The 23119-nt window shown below is 40.7% G+C and overlaps 1 protein-coding gene across 5 annotated transcripts; it reads right to left on the reverse strand.

The window, feature by feature from the left end:
* Positions 1 to 269: 269 nt before the first annotated feature.
* Positions 270 to 23041, reverse strand: cenpe (centromere protein E). Of its 5 annotated transcripts, XM_067571495.1 has the most exons (56): positions 22849 to 23041; positions 21746 to 21858; positions 21549 to 21638; positions 21331 to 21449; positions 21122 to 21241; positions 20072 to 20153; positions 19898 to 19965; positions 19753 to 19827; positions 19610 to 19661; positions 19436 to 19523; positions 18604 to 18733; positions 18351 to 18470; positions 18079 to 18231; positions 17842 to 17992; positions 17607 to 17706; positions 16731 to 17085; positions 16541 to 16597; positions 16117 to 16284; positions 15940 to 16014; positions 15448 to 15516; positions 14428 to 14559; positions 13430 to 13607; positions 13141 to 13295; positions 12755 to 13048; positions 12365 to 12499; positions 11980 to 12159; positions 11739 to 11855; positions 11471 to 11641; positions 11186 to 11335; positions 10520 to 10741; positions 10320 to 10412; positions 9905 to 9988; positions 9706 to 9822; positions 9328 to 9546; positions 9136 to 9228; positions 8264 to 8347; positions 8065 to 8181; positions 7675 to 7905; positions 7327 to 7560; positions 6492 to 6575; positions 6164 to 6280; positions 5863 to 6084; positions 5644 to 5739; positions 5157 to 5237; positions 4730 to 4855; positions 4389 to 4583; positions 4082 to 4291; positions 3755 to 3967; positions 2659 to 2862; positions 2323 to 2499; positions 2084 to 2181; positions 1798 to 1895; positions 1427 to 1562; positions 982 to 1328; positions 853 to 891; positions 270 to 455 (listed from the first exon to the last, which is right to left on the reverse strand). In XM_067571495.1, exons 1-56 carry the CDS (start codon positions 22902 to 22904, stop codon positions 376 to 378), a joined length of 7770 nt encoding a protein of 2589 aa, XP_067427596.1. In that variant the 5' UTR covers positions 22905 to 23041; the 3' UTR covers positions 270 to 375. The 5 variants fall into 5 exon arrangements, with proteins under 5 accessions (XP_067427596.1, XP_067427599.1, XP_067427598.1 ...); XM_067571498.1 differs by lacking the exon at positions 9706 to 9822; XM_067571497.1 differs by lacking the exon at positions 8065 to 8181.
* Positions 23042 to 23119: the final 78 nt, after the last annotated feature.

Consider the following 23119-nt stretch of genomic DNA (forward strand, 5'->3'; position numbering starts at 1 on the left):
AAGAGACAGGAGCTAAGACTGCCTGTTAGAGACAGAGGCTGAACTCAGGGGCTGCATAAAGGGCCAATATAAGATAAATAAGGAGTTTTTTGAATTGTCAATCATGCAAAGTTACTTGAGTGGAGTACCACCATAAAAATAGAGAGCTGGAAATGAGCATAATAGGTCCCCTTTAAATAATGAACAACTCTAGCTTTTCCATCTGTAGTTTCTATTTACGTCATGGAAACAAAGTCGCTGGACTGCAGTGTCAATGAAACAACAGTCAATCATTTTTTAATTAGAAGCTTTATTTTGCAAACTACAAGAAAACATTAAAATTAGAAACAGTGAAAAGGACGAAGGACATTAAAAATATTGCACATGTGGAAGACTTTACTGTTGTTTACACATATCCTCTTGCTTTGGAGACTGAGGCCACCACTCATCCTGTCTGTTTGCACCTGCAGCTGCATCTGTAACACAGGAGACTTTCATGAGACAAAACAATACTCAAGTAAAATATGAAATATATATATCCATAAGAATTATAATCCCCAGCCCTCATTGGTCTACATACTTCAGTGGCTGTGATGTTCATCAACCAACCCAGGGTTTTCTATTATGTGTGCTTCTTCATGTGCCAGTGTTGACAACAACATAGTCCTTCTCTTGGACTAACTGTCTCAGAGAAATGTTCCCTTCAGGTTTGTTCAAAAAGTTTCCAAAAACAGTTTTCAATGCCTTTGTTTTGACTTCATATCTCAGAATTTCAAGAAAAGTTTGACTGAAGTGAGTGGAAGAATAGTGAAGTCCCAACACCCCCACGTGTCTGTTAGTAACCATCAGTGATTCCCTAAACACAGCAGTTACCCTTCTCTGAATCTGTCGTATCAGGAACACAGGAAACCTCTGGCAAAAACAAACAGCTCAGGTCTTTACTATGTTAAGAATCTCAGACACACTACAGCATAAAGGGGGTCAACTTTAGATGTAGCTTACCTGGAATGGTCCCCAGGCTGGAGTTATCAAAGAACTGCTTGGGATAGGTTCTGGACAGCAGCTCAGAGCTTCCACCCACATCAAAGAATCTGCTTTTGGGGGAGTCTTGCAGAGAGACTTTTGGAGAATCCAACAGCTTCCTGGGAGAGTCCAGGATCTTCTTAGGAGTAACCAGAAACTTCTTGGGTGAGTTGAGGAAGTTGGAGGAGTCTGAGGTCATGGGGAGGCCCCTCTTGGTGGGAGTACAGGGTGATGGAGGCTTGTCCAGCTCGGCCTTGTTCTTCGTCTTCAGCTTGATGGCTCTGCTCTTCCACTTGTTGATCTCTGTATGCTGACTGGACACCAAGCTGTGGAGACGGGGGGGGGGGGGGACAGATGTCAAGAGAAGCCCTACATGATGCAGTGAATAACATCAGCTAACAACGCTTATACAGGTTCATCTTACCTCTCCAGCTCGGCTATTTTCAGTTGAAGCTGTTTGACTTCCTCCTCCAGTTTGGTCTTTTCCAGGTGAATGCTGCTCTTGATCATCAAGCCTCTGGGGTTTGTCAGCCTGGCATGAAGGTCCTCACCCTGCAGGACTGAAGTCAACATCATGACAGTGTTATTCAACCTGTCTGCAGGAGCCAGAGGTACTTAAAAAAGGACTTACATTTTCTGGTTCTGAGGTGAGATCATCGCTATAAAAAGGTTCTATTTCATCTTTGTGATTTGCTGCTTCTCACATGTCTATATGCAATAATCTCAAAACAGACAGAACAAGAAAATCCAGATCACTTTTGGAGTCATGAGATGAAACAAACACTGATGACTTACACGACTCCTCTCCCTGCTGCTGTGATTTCCTCAGGGTTTCCTTCAGCTTCCTCAGTGACTCTTCCTTTTCATTCAGCACTGTGGTCATCCTCTGGACCCTGAGAGGGACAAACATCTGGTAAGAAAAAAACTGGAACACACCCCTTGATATATTTTTACTTGACTGGAGCAGACAGGACAGCTGTGAATGTCAGCTTTACCTTCATCTCTGCAAAATACTACTGAAGCAAGAAGTCAATCAGTACAGGCAATAAATAAAACAAAGAAACTAGAAAAAGGTCCTTACTCTTGTTGGTGTAGATCAGATGCTGAACTCAACTCCACTTCCATTTTGAACAGTTTAGTCCGCAGTTTTTCCAGCTCAACACCGTCAGGTGAATTTTTCTACACAGGAAAAGACAAATATGAAAATGTAAATCACAGACTTAAACTGTTTACACTAAAAACACAGTAAAATGTTGAGTTATTAGTGCTAGCCTCAGGACGTGCTCTGTAAAGAAAAACTAATGAGATGTTGAGACAAACCTCAGACTCTCGCAGTTTGCTCTTGAGGCTTCGGATTGTGTTCTCTCGCTCCTCAACTTCTGCCCGGCTGTCCTGCAGTTCTGTCTGCAGGAGCTGGGTGGCCTGTTTATGGTTGGACACTCTGTTGATGGCTTTGATCTGAGCCTCCTCCAGCTGCTCATTCTGTACACACAGAGCCTGAAAAAATGTCACCAGTATAGTGATTAAATGAGATCTGCTCAGAGCCTTGCATTGTAACAATGAGGTGGATATTAGTGAGGTCAGCTCGCTCTGCTATGACATGATACTACATGATGACAGCAGTCATAAACACAATCACAGATCAGTCAGACATACTTTGACTTTCTCCTCAGCTTGCTGGAGCTGAAGAGCGAGTTGCTGGTTGTCCTTCAGCAGGGAGAGCTCTGTTTTGAGTGGAGCTCCCTGCAGAGCCTGCTGCAGAGTCAAACTCTTGCTTCTCTCCTCTCTCAGCTGAGAATCAGCCTGAGCCTCCAGCTGCTTCAGCTCCTCACACAGACCGCGCTGCTCATCTATAATCCCCTGTATAGTAAGATATACACAGACACTAATTATGATTCAAAGTAGAGTATTTTATATACATCTTAAAACATATTTGGAGGGGATCTTAAAGATTGAGGAGCAGTAGAGCCATGTTTACCCAGATAAGTAAATGTAGAAATTGTTATTTAATTGTAGAAATTAGGTTAGATCTTTGAGACAGGTGAGTCACACCAGTTATGCAAGTGTGAGGGTTTGAAAAAATAGATATATTGTAAAAGCTACAACTATAATTTCTTACGTATACATACAAGACGTAGTTTAAATCAGCAGCATTTCAAGAAAAAATTCCTACTCCTTAGGGACTGATGAAAAAGTTGTCTGTTGTAGAACCTCAACGATTAGTCAATTAATTGATAAACAGAAACATAATCAGCAACTATTTTGACAATCGATAAATCCTCTGTAATTTTTTAAGCAAAAACATTTGCTGGTTCCAGTTTGTCAGGTGTAAAGATCTGCTGCCTCTCTATGTCTTTATATACTTGTAAATGGAATACTTTGGGGGTTTTGACTGTTGGTTGGACAAAACAAGACATTTAAAGACGTCACTTTGAGCTGTAGAAAATGACAACAGGCATTTTTCACCAGTATCTCACATTTTACAGACTAACCAGTTAAAAGAGACAGTAATCTGCAGATTAATCGATAATGAAAATAATTGTTAGTTGCAACCCTAATCACTTCCCATGCTTACTGTTGTTAAAGTGGCAGTGGACATATATAGGATACATCTGATTTTCAACTTGAAATAGAAATTGATGAATCATTTCAGTCTCTTTCCACAACATTTTTTTAAAATCTGTTCAGTGTTTGAGATATCCTGCTTAACAGGACTGAGGCAGAGATAATTAAAGAACTGAATGAACAGTACCTGCAGAGTCATCTTCCAGCGTTGTGCCACTGCAGATATGTGGTTCTGATAAGTGCTCAGGATGCTGTCCAGACTGCTGAAGCTGATTGGCTGGTTGGTGCACACTGCCTGGAACTGCTCCTTGAACCTCTCCCTCTCTCTGATCTCAGCTGACAGCTCACTGGGGTAAGACGCCATGTTGGTCCAGAACTTCTCCAAAATGCTACCCATTTTCTACAAAGCCGACAGAGTGGTCATGAAGATTCAAGCAGTAATGTTGGAGAGATGGAAACGTACAGAGGATTAAGACACGAGCTCATATAATGTACAACTTGTTGAAAGGCTCACCTGTAGGTAGAGCTGCCTCTTATCCAGCAGCTCAGTCAGTCTGTGTTCCCACAGTGTGTGGAAGTCTTCGTCTTTGATGGAGTAGCTGGGTGCCTGCGCTCTGCACAGCAGCACATCCTGCAGACGCCTCTCCTCAAAGACAGCCAAATCTTTCTTCACCAACTCCTCAAACAGATTCCTGTAGCCCTGAGCACGCACCTGGAGGTGCTCCTGGGGAAGCAAACAACACATGTTTTCTGGTTATTATCTGATAACAAAAATGACACCATTATGAGATTTCAAATGGAAAAAAAGTATGGATATTTACACTAATATTTCCCAGACTCTGAGCAGATTGCCGTTCCAGCTGACAGATGGTGCTGTAGGCATTCATCGTGGGTTTAGGAAGGGAAGTTAAATCTTTCGGCTTCAGGGAACTCTGCACTCTCAGGGCTTTGTCCAGGGCTCTGGAGTTATTCTTGGAACAGAGGTCTATGAAGTGCTGGAATCTTTTGAAGGACTCCTGCAATGATATCAGTTCAGTCGTATCAGGGTAATTCCAGATCAAATCAACAGATTTTAGAAAACTTTCCTGACAGACCATCTTGGATTTACTTCATATTAGAAGAAGATTATTGCTCATGTATAAATGGTCAGTGGTGATGTTACCTGAAGCTGCAGAGTGGAGTCCTGCAGCCGTGATGATGCTGTCTTTTTGACATCACTAGTGCTCTGATCCAAACTGCTCAGCTGCTCTCTGAGTGCTGAGATGGTTGTGTTCGCATCACTGAGCAGCTGAAATGAAAGGAGAAAAATAAAACCTCAGACAAAACATTTTATTGTCATGAACACATCAAATTTAAAACTTCAGTTCATCAGAGCAGAGCTAAACGGACTAAATACTGAAACTTTGAAGATACGTCTGATTGTTTCTGATGCCATTTGTAAGTGCTTGAGTGTGACTGTCTGTGTTTGCTGTACTCAGGACACTCTCAACAGGACACTCTTGGAAAAGAGATCTTGATGATCTCAATAAGATTATCTGATAAAAACCGAAAGAAAAGACCAGTAAAAAATGACTCCAGTAATGACAAACCTGTTGTGAGGCATCTGCTTCAGCTTTAGCATGGGTTTGCCTCTCTCTGAATATTTTCAGCTGTTCCTCGAGCTGCTGCACCTGACAGCAATAAAGAGACAGTGACAGGTCATTCAGAACAGAAATCATGCAGAGAACAGTGATCACCTGTCACCTCTGAAGCCTTCTCAGCCTCATCTCTTTGATCATTTAGATAGAAGACATCAACCACAGCTTTTCTTTTTGGAAACTACAGCTTTAGAGGCTCTGGTAGGAACATTTTTTTAAAATTTTGGACAGAGCCAGGCAAGCCGTTTCCCCCTGTTTTCAGTGTCTATGCATCCCAGTGTATAATAAATATGAAGCTGTTTAGCTGCAGCTTCATATTTACTGGGCAAATGTGGGAGTGGCTAATATCATCTAACTACTGGAAAGAAAGTAAGTAAGCCCATTTTGTGATATGTCAAACAATTCCTTTAAATTGTGGCAGTAAATGATTTGGACCTACTTCCTGTTGAAGCTTGGTCTCTTGTTCGTCTCTGTCAGCCTGCTGCTGCACATTTATCTGCTCCTGCTCGCTCAACTTCTCCTGGGTGGCAGACATCTGTAGTTGGAGGAGAGCATACATTAAATGACAATATAAAAGAGCTTTGAACTGGTCTGCTTTAAGGCTTATTTAAGTTACTGCCCTTAGATTACCAATGACTTTATAATTGTACAAGTGTACCATGTCCATCCTGTCCTCCAGCTCTGCTTTGAGCTGGTTCTTCTCCTGTCTCAGTCCCTCCAGGATCTCCTGCAGCTGATCTCTCTCCTCAGTGAGAGACGTCACTCTGCACAGCAGCTCCTTCATCTCCTCAGTAGAGGTCTGACAGCTGGCTTCCTTTTCAGAGAGCAGACTGTTTCTCTCTGCTTCCACGCTCTCCAGTTTTTCTGTTAAAGTCCTTATCTGTGAGGGAGGGAGCAGTCAGACGGATTAGCCCACAGTGAGAAGTCTATTTGTAACATGTGAGGTATAAGACACTAACCTGTTGATCTAAATTACACTCCTTCTCCTGACTTAGTTTCTCCAGATCAGAGTTCATCTGCTTCTGTTCACACAGCTCCTCTTGGACCGACTTCAAAAGGTCTTGAGTTGTGGAAGCCTAAAAACAAAATGTTAACTTCTGTTAGTCAAATAAGCAAACACATCATCAAAAGGAGAAATGACAGAAAGTTCACATCAAGTACAGGACATCCACAAAATCAACTAAACTATCCAAATGAATTTGACAAAACTAACAAACTATTATGTACAAAACTGCCAGAAATTGTATGATTGAACCTAAAGCCTTAGTTGATGACGAGCTCACTCACCACATTCACGCTCTGCTGCAGATCATCTTCCAGCTGTCTCTTGTGCTCAGTAACGGTCTGTAGAGATGTATTCAGCTGTACAATCTGTTGAAGCAGACGTGGGCAAGTTGTTAACGTAAAACTTCCAAACATTTGCAGAACAATCCAAGCAGAGAAGACATTTTTAACTGTAACTGGAAATGATCAGTGAATTTGCACCAGTGGACCAAAGTACATCTCACAGATTGGCTACAAGTACAGTCTACTATAACAGCTCGAAGCTAAAATACACATCTGTCTGATCTATGATGCATTCTTTGTGATTTTGTTATTGATTTTGACAGCGAGTACCATCGGATACCAGTGCTTTGTTTTCCCAAACTTAAAATCTGTATACCTCACTGCATGGAATTCTTTGGGATCTCTTATGTAAGGTGACATGAGACCAGGGATGCTTTGGCACTGAAAACTGAGCTGGTGGCCCGCAATGACTAAATGAATTTAAAAACTGTATTTAAGAAAGGTACCCTGTGGAGTTTTTGACCACTAGTAGCACCATGGAGCAATGTTTTTATGAGTTGGTCCCCGTTATGTTCAGCCTGATGCACACACTCACAGGGGATAACAAACTGAGTTATGAGGAAGAAAACACATTTAACATGTTTATTACATGTAAAGGATACACACAATGGACACATGCAAGAACATGTTTGTATTCTAATCTCTCTTATTATTTATTGAGCTTTTCTTGTTCTTGGGTTGGCTTGTTATATCAAGCCCAACAAACATATGAAAGTAATGTGTAAAAAAAAAGAAAAATGTGCAGCTAATAAAAGTAAAGCTATCTGAAACAAACCTCAGTTTGTAGTGTGTCCATCCTGTCCTCCAGCTCTGCTCTGAGCTGGTTCTTCTCCTGTCTCAGTCCCTCCAGGATCTCCTGCAGCTGATCTCTCTCCTCAGTGAGAGACGTCACTCTGCACAGCAGCTCCTTCATCTCCTCTGTGGAGGTCTGACAGCTGGCTTCCGTCTTGGAGAGCAGACTGTCTCTCTCTGCTTCAACACTCTCCAGTTTTTCTGTTAAAGTGCTCATCTGTAAGGAAGGGAGCAGTTAGATGAAATATGTCCTAAAAATGTCCTATTGGAAATGTGTGTACTCCATGTGCCTTAAAATAATCGTACAATAGTAAAACTATCCAACACAAACCTCAGTTTGTAGTGTGTCCATCCTGTCCTCCAGCTCTGCTTTGAGCTGGTTCTTCTCCTGTCTCAGTCCCTCCAGGATCTCCTGCAGCTGATCTCTCTCCTCAGTGAGAGACATCACTCTGCACAGCAGCTCCTTCATCTCCTCTGTGGAGGTCTGACAGCTGGCCTCCTTCTCAAACAGGCCATTCCTCTCAGCTCGCACACCTTCAAGCTCTTCAGTTAGAGTCTTTATCTGTTTAAATGGGACAGTTTTCAACAAGCAGTCAGAACCCTGACAATAGAAAACTACTAAGAAACTAAACTTCCTCAGTCTTTGTCATTCAACAGGACTTTTGAAAATGGAAACTAAACATCAGTCTTTTCTGTAAAATATATGTTGTGAAGAACAAACCTGTTGTTCTAGCTGAGCTTGCTGCTCTTGACCTAATCTTTCCAGGTCAAGGCTTCTTTCATTCTGCTCTCGGAGCTGCTCTTGAAGTGAATGTAGAAGGCTCTGAGTCTCTGCAGTCTGAAGATTAGGAAAAAAGGTTGAGCCCTTTAACATGACTGGCAATGTGATGACACCAGTTTGACCACAAACAACCCCTCACCATCTCTATGTTACGCTGTAGTTCAGCCTCCAACTGGCTCTTCTGCTCACTGACGGCCTGTAGACTGGCTTGTAGTTTCTCTGTCTGGAAAAGAAAACAGTAACATTTCACAATCCAAGTATTCATACATTTCAAAGTCCACCAAACACCAGAATATTGAAAAACAAGGCACTGATTCCTTCTGAATATGTCAATCTTTATGTAGCCTATGAGATGTACCAGGAAGTACTGGCAGGCAGATTTTGTAACCTTTGGACAGAGCCATGCTAGCTGTTTCCCCGTTTTCAGTCTTTATGCTAAGCTAGGCTAACTGTTGGCTAGCTGAAGCCTTTTATTTAAAAGAAAGATGAGAGTGGTATCAATCTTCTCATCTAACTCTCCACCAGAAACCAAATAAGTGTATTTCCAAAAATGTCAAACTATTCCTTTAAAAAGGACTTATAAATACATAGTTTCATTTTTAACAGAGGGTTAGTAACTTTCTAAAACAGCTGGTCACTGTAGTTTTTAAACAAACGTTACTTGAACAGGAGGAAATGTTCTAGTGAGTATTTCTGGCAGCAGGATGGTGTGTGTGTGTGTGTGTGTGTGTGTGTGTGTGTGTGTGTGTGTGGGATTGAGTCAAAATAAACCACAGTGTGTGTTCATGGTGATTAAGGAACATGTCAATGCAACAGTGTGATTCACTGATGTGTTTTAATAGTTTTTGGCTCTATGGCACAGAGGAATAAGATATATCAGCCTTTAGATACACACGCATTTTTTGTTATTAGACCAGTTAATTGTCAGTTTGAGTTTACACACAGGATTTGTTGTCAATAAGAAAACAACTGAATTTCATCAGATGTGTCCTTTAACAGAAGCTGTGTTACCTCTTGCTGAAGTTGTGTTGCTCTCTCATCTTCTGCTTGCAGTTCTGAGCTCAGCATTTCTGGCTGGTTAAAGCCAGTCTGGGCTTGAACAACCTGTGAAAGAAAAAACATCACTTGTTTCCTTTTCTCATTGTGGGCAGATAGATATGAAAAATCAGTCATACATGAACAACAGTTAAGAAGTTAACATACCATGTCCATCCTGTCCTCCAGCTCTGCTTTGAGCTGGTTCTTCTCCTGTCTCAGTCCCTCCAGGATCTCCTGCAGCTGATCTCTCTCCTCAGTGAGAGACGTCACTCTGCACAGCAGCTCCTTCATCTCCTCTGTGGAGGTCTGACAGCTGGCCTCCTTCTCAAACAGGCCATTCCTCTCAGCTCGCACACCTTCAAGCTCTTCAGTTAGAGTCTTTATCTGTTTAAATGGGACAGTTTTCAACAAGCAGTCAGAACCCTGACAATAGAAAACTACTAAGAAACTAAACTTCCTCAGTCTTTGTCATTAAACAGGACTTTTGAAAATGGAAACTAAACATCAGTCTTTTCTGTAAAATATATGTTGTGAAGAACAAACCTGTTGTTCTAGCTGAGCTTGCTGCTCTTGACCTAATCTTTCCAGGTCAAGGCTTCTTTCATTCTGCTCTCGGAGCTGCTCTTGAAGTGAATGTAGAAGGCTCTGAGTCTCTGCAGTCTGAAGATTAGGAAAAAAGGTTGAGCCCTTTAACATGACTGGCAATGTGATGACACCAGTTTGACCACAAACAACCCCTCACCATCTCTATGTTACGCTGTAGTTCAGCCTCCAACTGGCTCTTCTGCTCACTGACGGCCTGTAGACTGGCTTGTAGTTTCTCTGTCTGGAAAAGAAAACAGCAACATTTCACAATCCAAGTATTCATACATTTCAAAGTCCACCAAACACCAGAATATTGAAAAACAAGGCACTGATTCCTTCTGAATATGTCAATCTTTATGTAGCCTATGAGATGTACCAGGAAGTACTGGTAGGTACTCTGGCAGCAGGATGGTGTATGTGGGATTGAGTCCAAATAAACTACAGTACAGTACAGTTCATTTTTTTGTTATTAGACCAGTTAATTGTCAGTTTGAGTTTACACACAGGATTTATTGTCAATAAGAAATCAACTGAATTTCATCAGATGTGTCCTTTAACAGAAGCTGTGTTACCTCTTGCTGAAGTTGTGTTGCTCTCTCATCTTCTGCTTGCAGTTCTGAGCTCAGCATTGCTGGCTGGTTAAAGCCAGGTTGGGCTTGAACAACCTGTGAGAGAAAAAACATCACTTGTTTCCTTTTCTCATTGTGGGCAGATAAACATGAAAAATCAGTCATACAAGAACAACAGTTAAGAAGAAACTATGTTAACATACCATGTCCATCCTGTCCTCCAGCTCTGCTTTGAGCTGGTTCTTCTCCTGTCTCAGTCCCTCCAGGATCTCCTGCAGCTGATCTCTCTCCTCAGTGAGAGACGTCACTCTACACAGCAGCTCCTTCATCTCCTCTGTGGAGGTCTGAGGGTCAGCTGTCCTCTCAGATTGCAGACTGTCTCGTTCTGCTCGCACACTCTCAAGTTCCTCAGTCAGCCTCTGAATCTGTCAAAGTGTAAACATTTCTAATCAGGATTTATTTACATAGGGCATATTTAATCCATCAGACAATTTAACCTTTTTGTATTGAGATTATAATCATTTATATTTTACTAGGGCTGGGAATCAAACCTTAATTCTCTGAAATCAAGTGAAATGTGTCTGTAGCACAGAGTATGAGCTTGGGTTTTGGAACTATTTTTCTCTGAATTCCAATTTCACTTTTTAAAAAAATGATCTCAATGTTACTCAACACAGAAACATGACTCCAAGATAATGTAACAACTTTATATTATGACCACCGATTTTAAATATTTCAACTTTGTTTCTGAGAAATCTTTTTTTTTTTAATTATTATTTGTAAAGCTGAAGTAAAAAGACACACATTGTAATTACATAGTGTCATAGTGTAAAAAGAGGCCCAGTTTCCTGATGAATCAATAAACTCACCTGTGTTTGCAGCTCCAATAGCTGGCCACTCATGTCATTGGGCGGTCCATCTGAGTTGGGTGTTTGTGCAGTCTCCAGCTGTTTGATCTGCTCCTTCTGCTCATGATTCTTCTCCAGTGCTGTCCTCAGCTCCTCCTGAATCTCAATCATCTGTTTGATAGTCATTTATTTTATTGTAGGCTACTATAAATTGAAATGAGCACACACAGAGCACAAACAAACAGCAGAGGCTCAAACAGTTGACAGAAATGAATGGATTAGCAAAGCAGGCACATGGAAACTGACCATCTCTACATTCTCCTGCAGGTCCATCTTGAGCTGGTCTCTCTCTGCAGTGAGAGATGTGACTGTAGAGAGCAGCTTCTCCGTCTCCTCTGCTGAGCTCTGACCACCGGACATCTGGAGAGTCTCTTTCTCATCTTGCACACTCTGGAGCTCTTGTGATAGACTCAGCATCTGTTAATATGGAAAGATTTCCAACTAACAGTCAGAAGATGACAATGAAAGAAAAAAATCTAGAAAACAAAAACTGCTTCAGTAACATTTCACACACATTTCTCCCTAAACCAGATTCTGTCTGCTCATGGAGTTTTTCCATTTCTGAATTCTTCTGCTTCTGCTCTTGAAGTTCTTCTTGTAGAGAATGGAGAAGACCTTGAGTCTCTACGGCCTAAAAATGAGAGAACATTTTGTCAATCAAAAAACAACAAAGGGGCTTTAGTACTTTTAAACTGGGAAACTAAATAGCTGGTTTAGTTATTTAGTCTCCCTGTTGACTTTCAGTGGTCACTCACCATCTCCACATTTCCCTGCAAGTCCATCTTGAGCTGGTCTCTCTCTGCGGTGAGAGATGTGACTGTAGAGAGCAGCTTCTCCATCTCCTCTGCAGAGCTTTGAACACCGACATTCTGCTCAGACAGGAGAGCCTCTTTCTCAGCTCGCACACACTGAAGCTCTTCAGTCAGCTGGTTCAGCTAGAAACATCCAAATAGATATGTTGAGATTATATTTTACATAATTATATCTATAGTTTTCAATACAGGAACAAACATGAGAACTAGAGAAAAGCTGGCATGTAAGACATGATGAGGACTAGAAACTGCACAGAAGCATTGGAGAAAGCCAGCTTTACAAAAACAACTCATTCAATAAGAAGCATGTATGTACAGTATGACATACCTGTTCTTGAAGTTCTTTACTAATCTCCTCCTCTGTGGCTCTGGAAACTTCACTGTCAGCAAGCTTCTCTTCCAGATCCTTCATCAGCTGCACTTTCTCCTCCAGTGATGCTCTGTGTTGTTCACTCTCCTCCAGCTGAAATGAAAACAGAAAACATGACTTAGTGCTAAAGCTTGTCTGTCTGGTTACCTCATTGTCACAACCCATTTCCAAAAAAATCCATATAGATTTCCCTGCACATATGTCTGAACATGAGATCAATCAGGACCAAAATTCCACTAGCAGAAGATTACAAATCAATCCTAAAAAACTCAATCATCAAAAGTATCAAACTAAGAGAGTTGCACTTGATCAAAGGGCATATTGATATATTCATATTCCATATCTTACTCTTAAGCCTGTCTCTTTGATGGTAGCCATGAGCTGACTCTTCTCAGCATCAGAGTGCTCCAGGTCTGAGCGCAGTGATTCCAGCTGCTGTGTGGCATCAGCACACTGCTGGTTCAGGTCGTTTTCTCTCTGTGCAGCAGCACTAAGATCTGCTTGGATTTTTATAATCTGATCCTGAGATGTCTGCAGGCAGTCTCTGAGCTGCTGAGCCTCCTCCTGGCCTACAGCTTGGGCTGAGAGCAGGCTGTCCCTCTGACTCTGAACAGCACACAGCTCCTCAGTCAGCTCACACACCTGAGGTAACACAAACAATTAATGGTATTGGTATTTCATCAATGTGATCATGTTATGTAACACGGCTCTTGGAGGATGTTCGGGGGACTCACCTGTTTCATCAGGTTGTCCACTTTATTTGGAAGAGCCTGAAGTGAAGCCACCTCCTCCAGCTGAGCTCTGAGGGCTCCCTCTGCTTCACGAGATGCTGCCAGCTCTTTATTCAGGTTGGTCACTGTTCTCTCAAGTTCCACACTATCTATCAGATCTGGAGACAGAGAACATCTTACAAATTGTGCTTGATTTTACGAATCATTTGTCTATATTGTCCAAATCCATATGCAGACTGTGCTGATCAGGTTCTGAGCTCAGAGTATCCAAATTCTGTAACTTGAAACCTACTTTTGGGGACTTTGCCATCTAGTAGAGTGGTGAGCTTGGTGTTCTCATCAAATGCAACATTCAGCTCTTTCTGGAGATCACTCTGCATTTTTTGGTAGCGTGATTTCTCTGCTGCAAGTTGAGAGCGCAGGCTGTTCACCTCAGCCTCCATCTTGTCATGGTTGGCAGTCAGAGTCACCTGGAGAGGAGATTGTGACAAACACAAGCTGGTAAGATAATGTGCATTAGATCCATGTAAACCACCTACAGCCCTAAAAAAAGAGTCATTTAACCTCTAATGACAATATAAAGACAATAAACATAGAAACACATAGTACCAAGACACCAAAACGCTCCAAACAGCAGGCAGTGCACTGAACACTGTCACTATCTCACTGATTCTAAACTACAAATAAATTGGTACAAATAAATGACCTTATGAGATTAATTTGCAGTCTTCAATATTACTGCTCATAACCATCTTCATGTTTGAGCTCTTTGTGACTATAACGTTTAGTAAAGTGCAACATGACCTGCTCTCAGTCACCTGAATTTGATTTCCTCATGTGGGTCCATGTTGTGCTGATGATGCAGGTTGACAGTCAGAAGAACTGTCCAGTCAGTCAGTTACTTATTAGTCCATAAACCAAACCAAGAGCAGTAAACATGAAGTTTCTCCTCTTGGTTTGTTTACAATTAGTCAGTATGAAAATGAGATGGACCAGAACTAAAAAGGTAAAAATGGATCATTTTTTCGTTGGTACAGACAAAACTACTCAGTGATCTTTGACCTCCTGAAACTATATAACTGACTAACTAACTAATGCTAACAAAACACCTGTTGCCTTTAGAGGGATAGTGAGGAACCTTGGGTACCACTGTAAACTCTATATTGTAGACATGTTGATAAATCTTTAAATAACCCATTTTTTCATCTTTCTGAGTAGATTTTCAGACTTCACAAGTCTGTGTGTGTGTGTGTGTGTGTGTGTGTGTGTGTGTGTGTACATCCCACTTACATGCGTCTCCTCCAGAGCGATGTTCTGGCTGCGCAGGACGGCCCACTCTTTCTTTGTGTCTCTGCTGAGACCCTCAGCATCATCCAAGGAGCGACGAAGCTTCGCCACCTCCTGTACCAAGTCCTTACCGTTCTGGAAGGAGGAGACATGACAGCGTTAGTCTACATGTGCATAATCATTTGATTTCTTCAACTAAATTCAACTGCTTCAACTTAAACCTCAACTCCCATACGACATCTCACATGTAAACAATGAACATTTAAATACATTTTAAGCTATTTATAGTGTTTGCACTTGTAATTTAGAGTGCAAATGAGCAAACTTAACCTTCACTGGTTTGTTCCACCTTACTATTGTTGAAAGATTTTCTTCATGATAATTGTGAAAAGGCTCATTAGGGATGCAGTATTGAGTATTTACACACACAGTGTCAGGTTCTCATCATTACCATTACACTCAATTGTTACACTATATGTAATCCTCATTTCATATATACAGTTTTTTAAAAATGTTATAAACTCTTAAGTTATTTTAATTATAGTTAAATAATGTAGCTGCATTGTACAGCATAGTCTAATGTATTATAGTTATATCATGTAGTAATGTGGAAACAAATTGCTGACTTTCATCCTTTCTGAATGATTCTACTTACATTTAAATCAATGCTTTGGCAATACTGTACATAAATTATGGTAATTCCAATAAAGCTAATTTGAATGTGAGTGTCAGGAATTGAATTCTTTGTGTTGTGAATTTGGTTGTTTTCCAGTGAATGAAAGATGGAAAGATTTGAATGAAAACATTTACATTTACATTTAGACAGTTCAGGTACTTCAGGTTATTACTTATCTGAATTCTTAGTTCAGTAGTACTGTGGAACTCTGGCTAACTCAAACTGCATCTGCTCATCTGTTTAAAGATGCGTTTCATGGACTTGCTTTATATTTCACTTTTATGATCTTTACTGGTAAAAAATCACAACTATTAACAACTACAACAGAATAAGACAACCAAACATACCATACTCTGAAGATCCTCTGCAAACTGAGTTTTCTTCTTCAGCTCCTCAGACACAGTTTCTAGTTTTTTCTTGAAAAAAAAATAAATAAATAAAATCATTAAAACAGAACAAAACTGCTTTAACTTTATTCACTTTTACCTCAATATCTTAACATTAACTAACAATCCACATCACTTCACAGCTTAAAGCTCAGATCAGTGATTTGGGTACAGACCCATTTCACCTGCAGCATAGCTGAAATGGGTTCTTTGTTAGTCATGTAACGGACAGCTGAAGTGGTAAATATGCAGTGAACTAACAGTGGATTGGGGCTTTAAGATTGTTCTACACAGAAGCAACATAATAAATAAAATATGAAGAAGATTCATACTCAGATGAAGGATGTTTTATGTGTACTGTAACTGACACTTTAACAAACAAAAAACTAATTTATATACTTTTCCAGAGTAGACAGATCTCAGGAGGAACTCTTTCTTGACATGTCATCTTACCTGAAGCTCCGAGCATTGGAGCTCAGAGGATTCCATGGCCTTCTTCAAGCTGGATATTTCATTTTGCAACTCGCTCTGTAAGATCACACAAACAGAATTAGCACAGTCTAAACAAATAAATAAATCACAAAATTAAAATTCTGTCCAAATAGTGTGGAATCAAATCAAAAACATTACCTCATGCTCTTTCCTGAACTCCTCTTCCAGAGTTTTGAACTCATCCATCTCTCTCTTCTCCTCCAGCTCATGTGAAAGAGCAATTTTCTCTTTCTCCAGGCTGTTAGTCTGCTCTATGAACATCCCCAGTTCCTGCTTCAGATAATCTCGCTCAGTCATCACCATGTCCTAGAAACAATTTCATGGAAATCAGTGAGTTTTTCCAGTTGTTTTCAATGACTATTAGCTTGAATAAATGAAATGGTTTCCTGCAGATATGATTCTAAAATGTAGACATTCAAGGTTGCTGCCAAAATCTATTTAAATACTCTATGATCGTTTAAAAAAACTGAAACATTTAACACACTAACCGATAATCTGTCAAATAAAGAGAATCACTCATTGAGGGCAGGTTGTATAGCAGAGCAGCTACATCAAGGATTACCTTCTCTGTAGCCAGAGTCTCACAAAGCCGGATGGTCTCTTCAAATTCTCTTCTCATCTGGAAAACAAGGTTCTGATGATTAGTGCAAAAAAACAGCTAACACACACACACACAAGCTAGGTCAAAAAAAAGTGCATAAAAGGTGCTTTTCTTTTCAGTTACTCCTCTCAGTATGTTACACATAACACACCTGTTTATCAGCTTCCATGTGTGTGTGACTCTGTTCTTCTAGCTGTCTCTCCAGGTCTGCCACCCTTAACTCCAACATCTCCGTGGCCTCCAGCTTCTGCTGAGCTTCTGTTTTGAGCTGGAGGTCGAGCTCTGCTGCTCTCTGTTCTGATGTCTGCATTTTCTCTAAGGCCTCCTGTTTCTGCTGAGCTTCTGCTTGTAGCTGCAGCTCCAGCTCTGCCACTCTGCCATCTAATGTTTCCACCTTTATCATGGCTTCCTCTTTCTGCTGATTTTCCATTGCCAGCTGCATCTCCAGGTTGGACACTTTACCTGAAAGCTCACACATCCGGTCTGGAGATATGAAGTCTTTGGGACTGGAAAAAGAGATAAAACATAAAGTGTTCAACAACTCAAAGAGAGGGTGTGAACAGAGAGTAAGTGATTAGAAAAGCCAAGGCTACGGTGCAGACAGGAAGCATGAGAAAGTGATGAAGAAATGAATCAAAGGCCTCACTTTGCCTTTTAGCTTTGTCTAACACAGACACTTCTAATAGTGACACTTGTAAGAATAATGTGGTATATGCTTACTTTCATCCATTTCCATTCTCACATGATCTGTGACTCTACTGCCTTGTGTCAGTCTATGAAACACTTGTAGAGTTAAACATTTTTCATTGCTTTGTAAGGCACAAAAACTAAATGAAAACAACAACTAAATGATTTCAGCAAAGGGAAGCCACATCCTACTTTGTGTTTCTATTAAAAGTAGCCCACTGGGTAAGAGAAAGGGTGAGTTTGTGTGTGCAGTTTCTGAGGTAACTGAAACGTGGTCACTCTGGTGACAACTGTAACAGAAGGTGTTAGCCCTCTTAAAAGTGATAACCAAAAAGTTTACCTGTCTCCAAAGCTACGAGTAGTCACAGAGCTCTGACTCATCTCCATGTCATCTGACGGCTCATCAGGAATCTCCCAGTGAGAGTCAAAGTCCTCATCATCTGTTAAAATATACCATGTATGCATTCATTAATTATCAGATAGTGCAGTTCATGCATGCACGAACAGGGAATTATAATGTGAATTAGAATTTGCAATGTGCATATGTTTCATTTGTTTTATAGGCTCCTCCTTACCTTCAGCCAGCTCCATCAAACAGGAGCGGTCAGCCTTCCTCTTCTGACTGAAAGATCCTGCAAAGCTGAGGTCAGATTGACCGCCCTCACAGCCAGACAGACGGGCGAGCCGGAGCATCTTCCCTCCCCATGTTACTCTGCGTTTCGGCATCTTAACACAGGACGAGAGTTATTATGACTATGATAATGAAGAGAAGGCTGTACTTAAACTGAGACTATATTTTGTGCTCTAGTTACCCGTTTGACAGGAACCAGGTTGGAGCTGGTGACGATCAGTTTGGTGAGGTTCCTGATTCTGTCCTGTTGTTCTCTCTGGAGCTGATCCTTCTCTTGGAGCAGCTGGGAGAGAACCTCCTTCTCTGTCGCTGTGGTCTGTGTGACTGAAGACACCTGCAGAAGGGTGGAGGTCATCCACAAGTCAGTGGGTAGAGAATGCTGCTGTAATGGAACTCGCACAGATAAGCCAAACAGAACATGACTCTGAAGAAAGAAAAATAGATGACACTTGCCTCTTGAAGGCGTCGCTTGAGGTCTACAATTTCATTGCGATATCTTTTGAGTAGAGCCCCGTCATCAGACACCTCTGTGACATGAGGATCGTTCTTCATTTTCTTTGCAGTGCTGGCAAACTGAGAGATGAATACACATTTGTGTGAGCGATTGTATTGAATGTTGGGAGTGGATTCAAATCATACATCTCATTGCCAAGCAGATGTTAAGACAGGTGTATTAGGAGAGGTGAAATCTGCATATTCAACCAACCTGCAGAGTGCTGAGTGTCTCATCTAGTGTGACGGGAGTGATGGTGCAGATGATGACTGTTTTAGCATTCCCACCCAACGAGTTCTGCAGGATGCGGGTTAGCTTACTGTCTCTGTAGTTTGTAAAACCCCTGTTGAGAGACAATGATATTTAGCCAATTTCTGCACCAACATGTAGAGATCAATCTCAAATCATGGAACTAGAGGTTTTTTTTAAAGTGATCACATACAGGTTAAACAGCCATTTCAAATCAGTGAGGCAAGCTACTTACTTTTGCCATCAATTATACTTTTAAGGAGCTATATTAAAAAGAATAGTTCAACACTACGGGAAATACTGTTATTCAGTCTCTCGGGGGAGTTGCATGCTGGATCTATAGTATTTCTTGGTTATCAACATCCATGTGCAGTAAGTGTGTGCTGCTTATCAGGTTAGGTACAATCACACCTGGCCAGAGTTTCTGCACAGGAGGACTGGGTGGATGGGTTTTTTCCTTTAAGTGAATAGATTACAGAGATTTAGGAGAAACTAGTCATGCTCCTTTGTCCCTGCCTGGTCTGTGAATATACAGTACGGGTCCAGTGAATGGGAAACTGTGTCCAAACTTTGGACAGGTACTGTGTATCAGGAGCAGTAAGACTCTGACCAGAAAGAGGGAAAACTTCAAAACTGAATGATGCTGGCAATATCCCAGTAGTACAGAGTACAAACCCAACAGTACTTGGATGTGTCAGTGGTATAACTCAGAGTAGAAATTAGAATATGTTAGTCACAGTAACACAGGTGAAAAGGTTATTACATTAAGTGCATTGCATGTCTATTTTATACCCACTTCTGGCTTTCATCGGTTAGTTTCTTGATCACTTGGCCGAGTGTGAACAGACTGCGGTTGATATTGCAGCCTTCTTTGAAGCGTGTGCCTACAATATAAAAACAGATGGATTACTGTAAAGTCAGTATTCAGGAAAGTGAAACTCTAACATAATATCAGGCCAATCCTCCTTACCTTCAGCTCCTGTTTGGCTCGCTCTCTCAGATCCAGCTAGATCAACTAAATTCTGGTGGAAAAAGACAAGATTGCTGATGACCAAAGAATCAGAACAACACAAACTAAATGAGTAGAGAGATAAAAAAAAAAGGCAAACTTACCAAATGGGACACAATAATGGCTCCATCAGCATTTTCACCTGATGCTGGGTCGCTCCTCTCACGGCTTTCCAGGATCTAAAGAAAACACAATCAGTCCAGACTCTCCCACAATCCCACACATTACTATATGTTGTGCATTGCTTACCATTCGGAAAATGGTGTGTGAGCGGCTGCTCCTCTGGTTCATTTTAGTCTTTCCATAGTGACGATTCTCTACAGAGGCAGATTGTGCAGGAAACACATTGGTTGTTAAACACAGTCTGCAGTGGACGCCCTGTAAGGATTCTTCCTGATGAACTGTAATAACCTCAGATCTTACTTTCTCCTTTACGAATCCAGGCCAGGGCTTGTGCAGGAGAAGTCACCAGTTCCTCAGTCAGGTCAGCTACATAGATGTTTTTCTGCACACAATAGTTGTAAACATAATTACATTGATCATTTCAAACCGGAAACTACATCTTTTTAGGGTTTTTGCTGTTCAGTGCTCCTAGACTTTGGAATGATGTTCCTTAGGAGCTTCGGCCTATGATAAGAAAGACTGACATCTAGTCCCTTGTACAGGGCAAGCTCCAAAAACACTGGATCAAAAACATAACACTTTTAACACAAGTGTTTTATAGAAGATTAGTTAGAATCATCAACTTTAACCTTCTACTACTAGTAATGAGTCAGTGTCTGTACTTTGTAAGGGAAAAGAAACATTACTCTGTAATTTGACTGTGACTGTGACTGGACTTGGTTTTGCAGTTCAGTAAGTCATAAATAAACCCGACAACCCACTGGGTTTTCAAATCACCCACATTTAGGCTATTCTATGTGATCTCCTTTTGATAACTAATGTAATAACTAATATAATATTTTTTCACTTCCATTCACTGAGCCTCCCCTGAAACTGTTTGAAGCCCCCTGGGGAGGCCCGCCTCCCACTTTAAAAACCTCTGATCTAGTGGATCACAGCAAAACTATTTCAGAAGAATTACACAGTTAAACTCATATGCATATATAATATGAATATTTTAAGCTGATCAACATCAAAACAGTTCTGAATCAAGTAGTTTTTGAAAAATAAGGTGAAAATATTAGAAGTGTTATTACAATAACTAGAATTTCCCATGTAATGCTGCTCATCTCATTTTCAGGTTATATCGGGTTAGGAAAGTAATGAGGTTGACACTAAAATAGGTTTCTGCCTTCTCAGCCAACACAAACTTATTACAGATCTAAATTCAATGTTTGAGTTTTAGTTATGTTGAAAAATAACCAAACAAGATTTGTTAAGCGATCGGAAAGGATTCCTTGATAAGAAGAATCAATACTATATTAGATTAAAAAAAATGCAATCAAACCCATTACTAAGCGACCCTCTTACATTGATAGTTTCTCGGACTTCCAGGGGTTTTCTCTTCCAGCTGTCAACAAGCAGATCAGTCACAGTCTCGTTGTAGATTTCCATGTAAGACACCCTGAGAAGGAACTCCTTATTTGGACGCTGTGGCCAAAAGAGAAGCCGTTGGTTACAATAAGCAGTAATTACACAACAAACTGCACCAAGGTTCAAACACGTGACACAATTCTTACATTTTTAATGGTTTGGAAGACATCCTCAACAGCTAGAGGTATTACTCCAGGAATACGGTCGCTCCCCATCATGGTGAAAGTCTTTCCAGAGGATGTCTGCCCGTAAGCAAATATGGTTCCTGTGGATCAAACACAGAGTAGATATTTACACCATGCAGCTACAGTAAGTGAGATGGAACAACAAGACGGGGTCTCTTTATTTAATGTCCATTACGTACCATTGTATCCCTCAACTGTTGAAACAACCAAGGGCTTTGCAATGTCCTGGTACAGATGATTGGTTGTTTCTTCAGCAACGAACACTCGATCTGAGTACAAAATGGAGGAAAGTAAGTGTACAGTAGATTTTGTTACTTTGTCTCTACACCAAATAGCATAAAAGAACCACAACACAACCACATGCTGCAAAACCTACCGAAGCTAAAGCTTTTGGTCGAGTTCCCATCATCGATCTGATGAATTGATTTCTTATCAGCTTTCCAAAACAGCTGGACAGGCTTGGTATCCTCCGATGCAGCACTTTCTTCCCTGTAATAAGGACACACGTTCAAGATATGTGCAGAAAAACATTAACAGACAGGAGACTAAAGTTTAACATTGCTGTGTGACATGTGTGGCTGACTTGTTTTAACATCCCTGATGATTTTTGGAACCATCAGCTAAAAACAAAATGTTATATTTGGAGGAGAAATCTAGCATTCCCCTCAACCAATACTTATGTGGAGAAAAGGCTCTCTGGTTATGAAAAGAGCAGCAATCAGGCCAAATTTTATCACAGACAAAGTCCTGATTGTCAGTTTTGTGACAGATAAGTGCACTGGATAAGTTACATATACTCCTAATTACATTTAAGAGAAAGAACACAATTACAAAGTGTATAAAAAAGCTCATTTTAAAAGCCTTTGGATTTGTAGAGAAACAAAGTGAGTCAGTGTATAGTCAGTGACCTTCTTTGTAAATAAAATTAGGCTTTACAGCTGTAAATGTGCCTGTTTGTGTCTAAAATGTAGCTGTTATTTATATATAACAGCGAACTAATATTGTCTTCTAGGATAGCGAACAATAGATCTTGTTTGGTATCCTAGCCCTGACACTGAAACACTGCCAGGGCGTCTACTAAATGCACCATTTATGTCAATAAATTTCCTGTCTGTGATACAATATTCGGGCTGTCTCCCATACAGTGGATGAGACCGTTACCGACAGGTCGAGGCGTATTTTCTACAAGATGCAGATCTTGTGAAATTGAGGGCAGTAACTTACTTACTGCATGGGAGACCTTACAGAAAAAAAACAATTATAATAATAACAGTCTATTAAAACAGTCATATATATATTCAATACCTTACCTATGAACATTTAGAATACTGTTGGAACCTTGTTTTTTAACTGCGCCTCTGGAAATTTATGAACATTTTACTAACCTTTGTTACTTTTTAGTAACGTTAACAGTTAGCGTTAGCAATAGGTACGTTAGCTAAGTTACTAACTTCTACCGGCCGTTGACTCAAAACTCACCTCTCAATAAGCGGACGGACTCGAACACAGACTTTAACAGCGGACTCTTCTGCCATTTTGTCTTTCTGGTAGTCACCCACATAAAATTTCCAGTAAAACTAATACATGACAAAAAGATAATAAAGTAAATAGGCTTTATCAACTGAAGCGAGCGCACTGTAAGCGACTCCCTTTTCAAACTTCAAATTCTGACACTTTGTTTTGATTGGTGGACGTCATCGGGTGGACGGATCCATATGCGGATAGGGGTTAAAAAACGGTTAGGTTACGT

Source organism: Thunnus thynnus, chromosome 18 (genome assembly GCF_963924715.1).
Source record: "Thunnus thynnus chromosome 18, fThuThy2.1, whole genome shotgun sequence".
Lineage (NCBI taxonomy): Eukaryota > Metazoa > Chordata > Actinopteri > Scombriformes > Scombridae > Thunnus > Thunnus thynnus.

Bases quoted from the DNA above. Each gene is read 5' to 3' on its own strand.
- cenpe (XM_067571495.1), bottom strand. From the start codon at position 22,904: ATGGCAGAAGAGTCCGCTGTTAAAGTCTGTGTTCGAGTCCGTCCGCTT. The intron at 13,049-13,140 runs GTGAGTCCCCCG...GTGTTACCTCAG, and splicing joins TGGACAACCTGATGAAACAG to GTGTGTGAGCTGACTGAGGA. The intron at 9,547-9,705 runs GTTTGTTCTTCA...CCATTTAAACAG, and splicing joins AAGCTCAGCTAGAACAACAG to ATAAAGACTCTAACTGAAGA.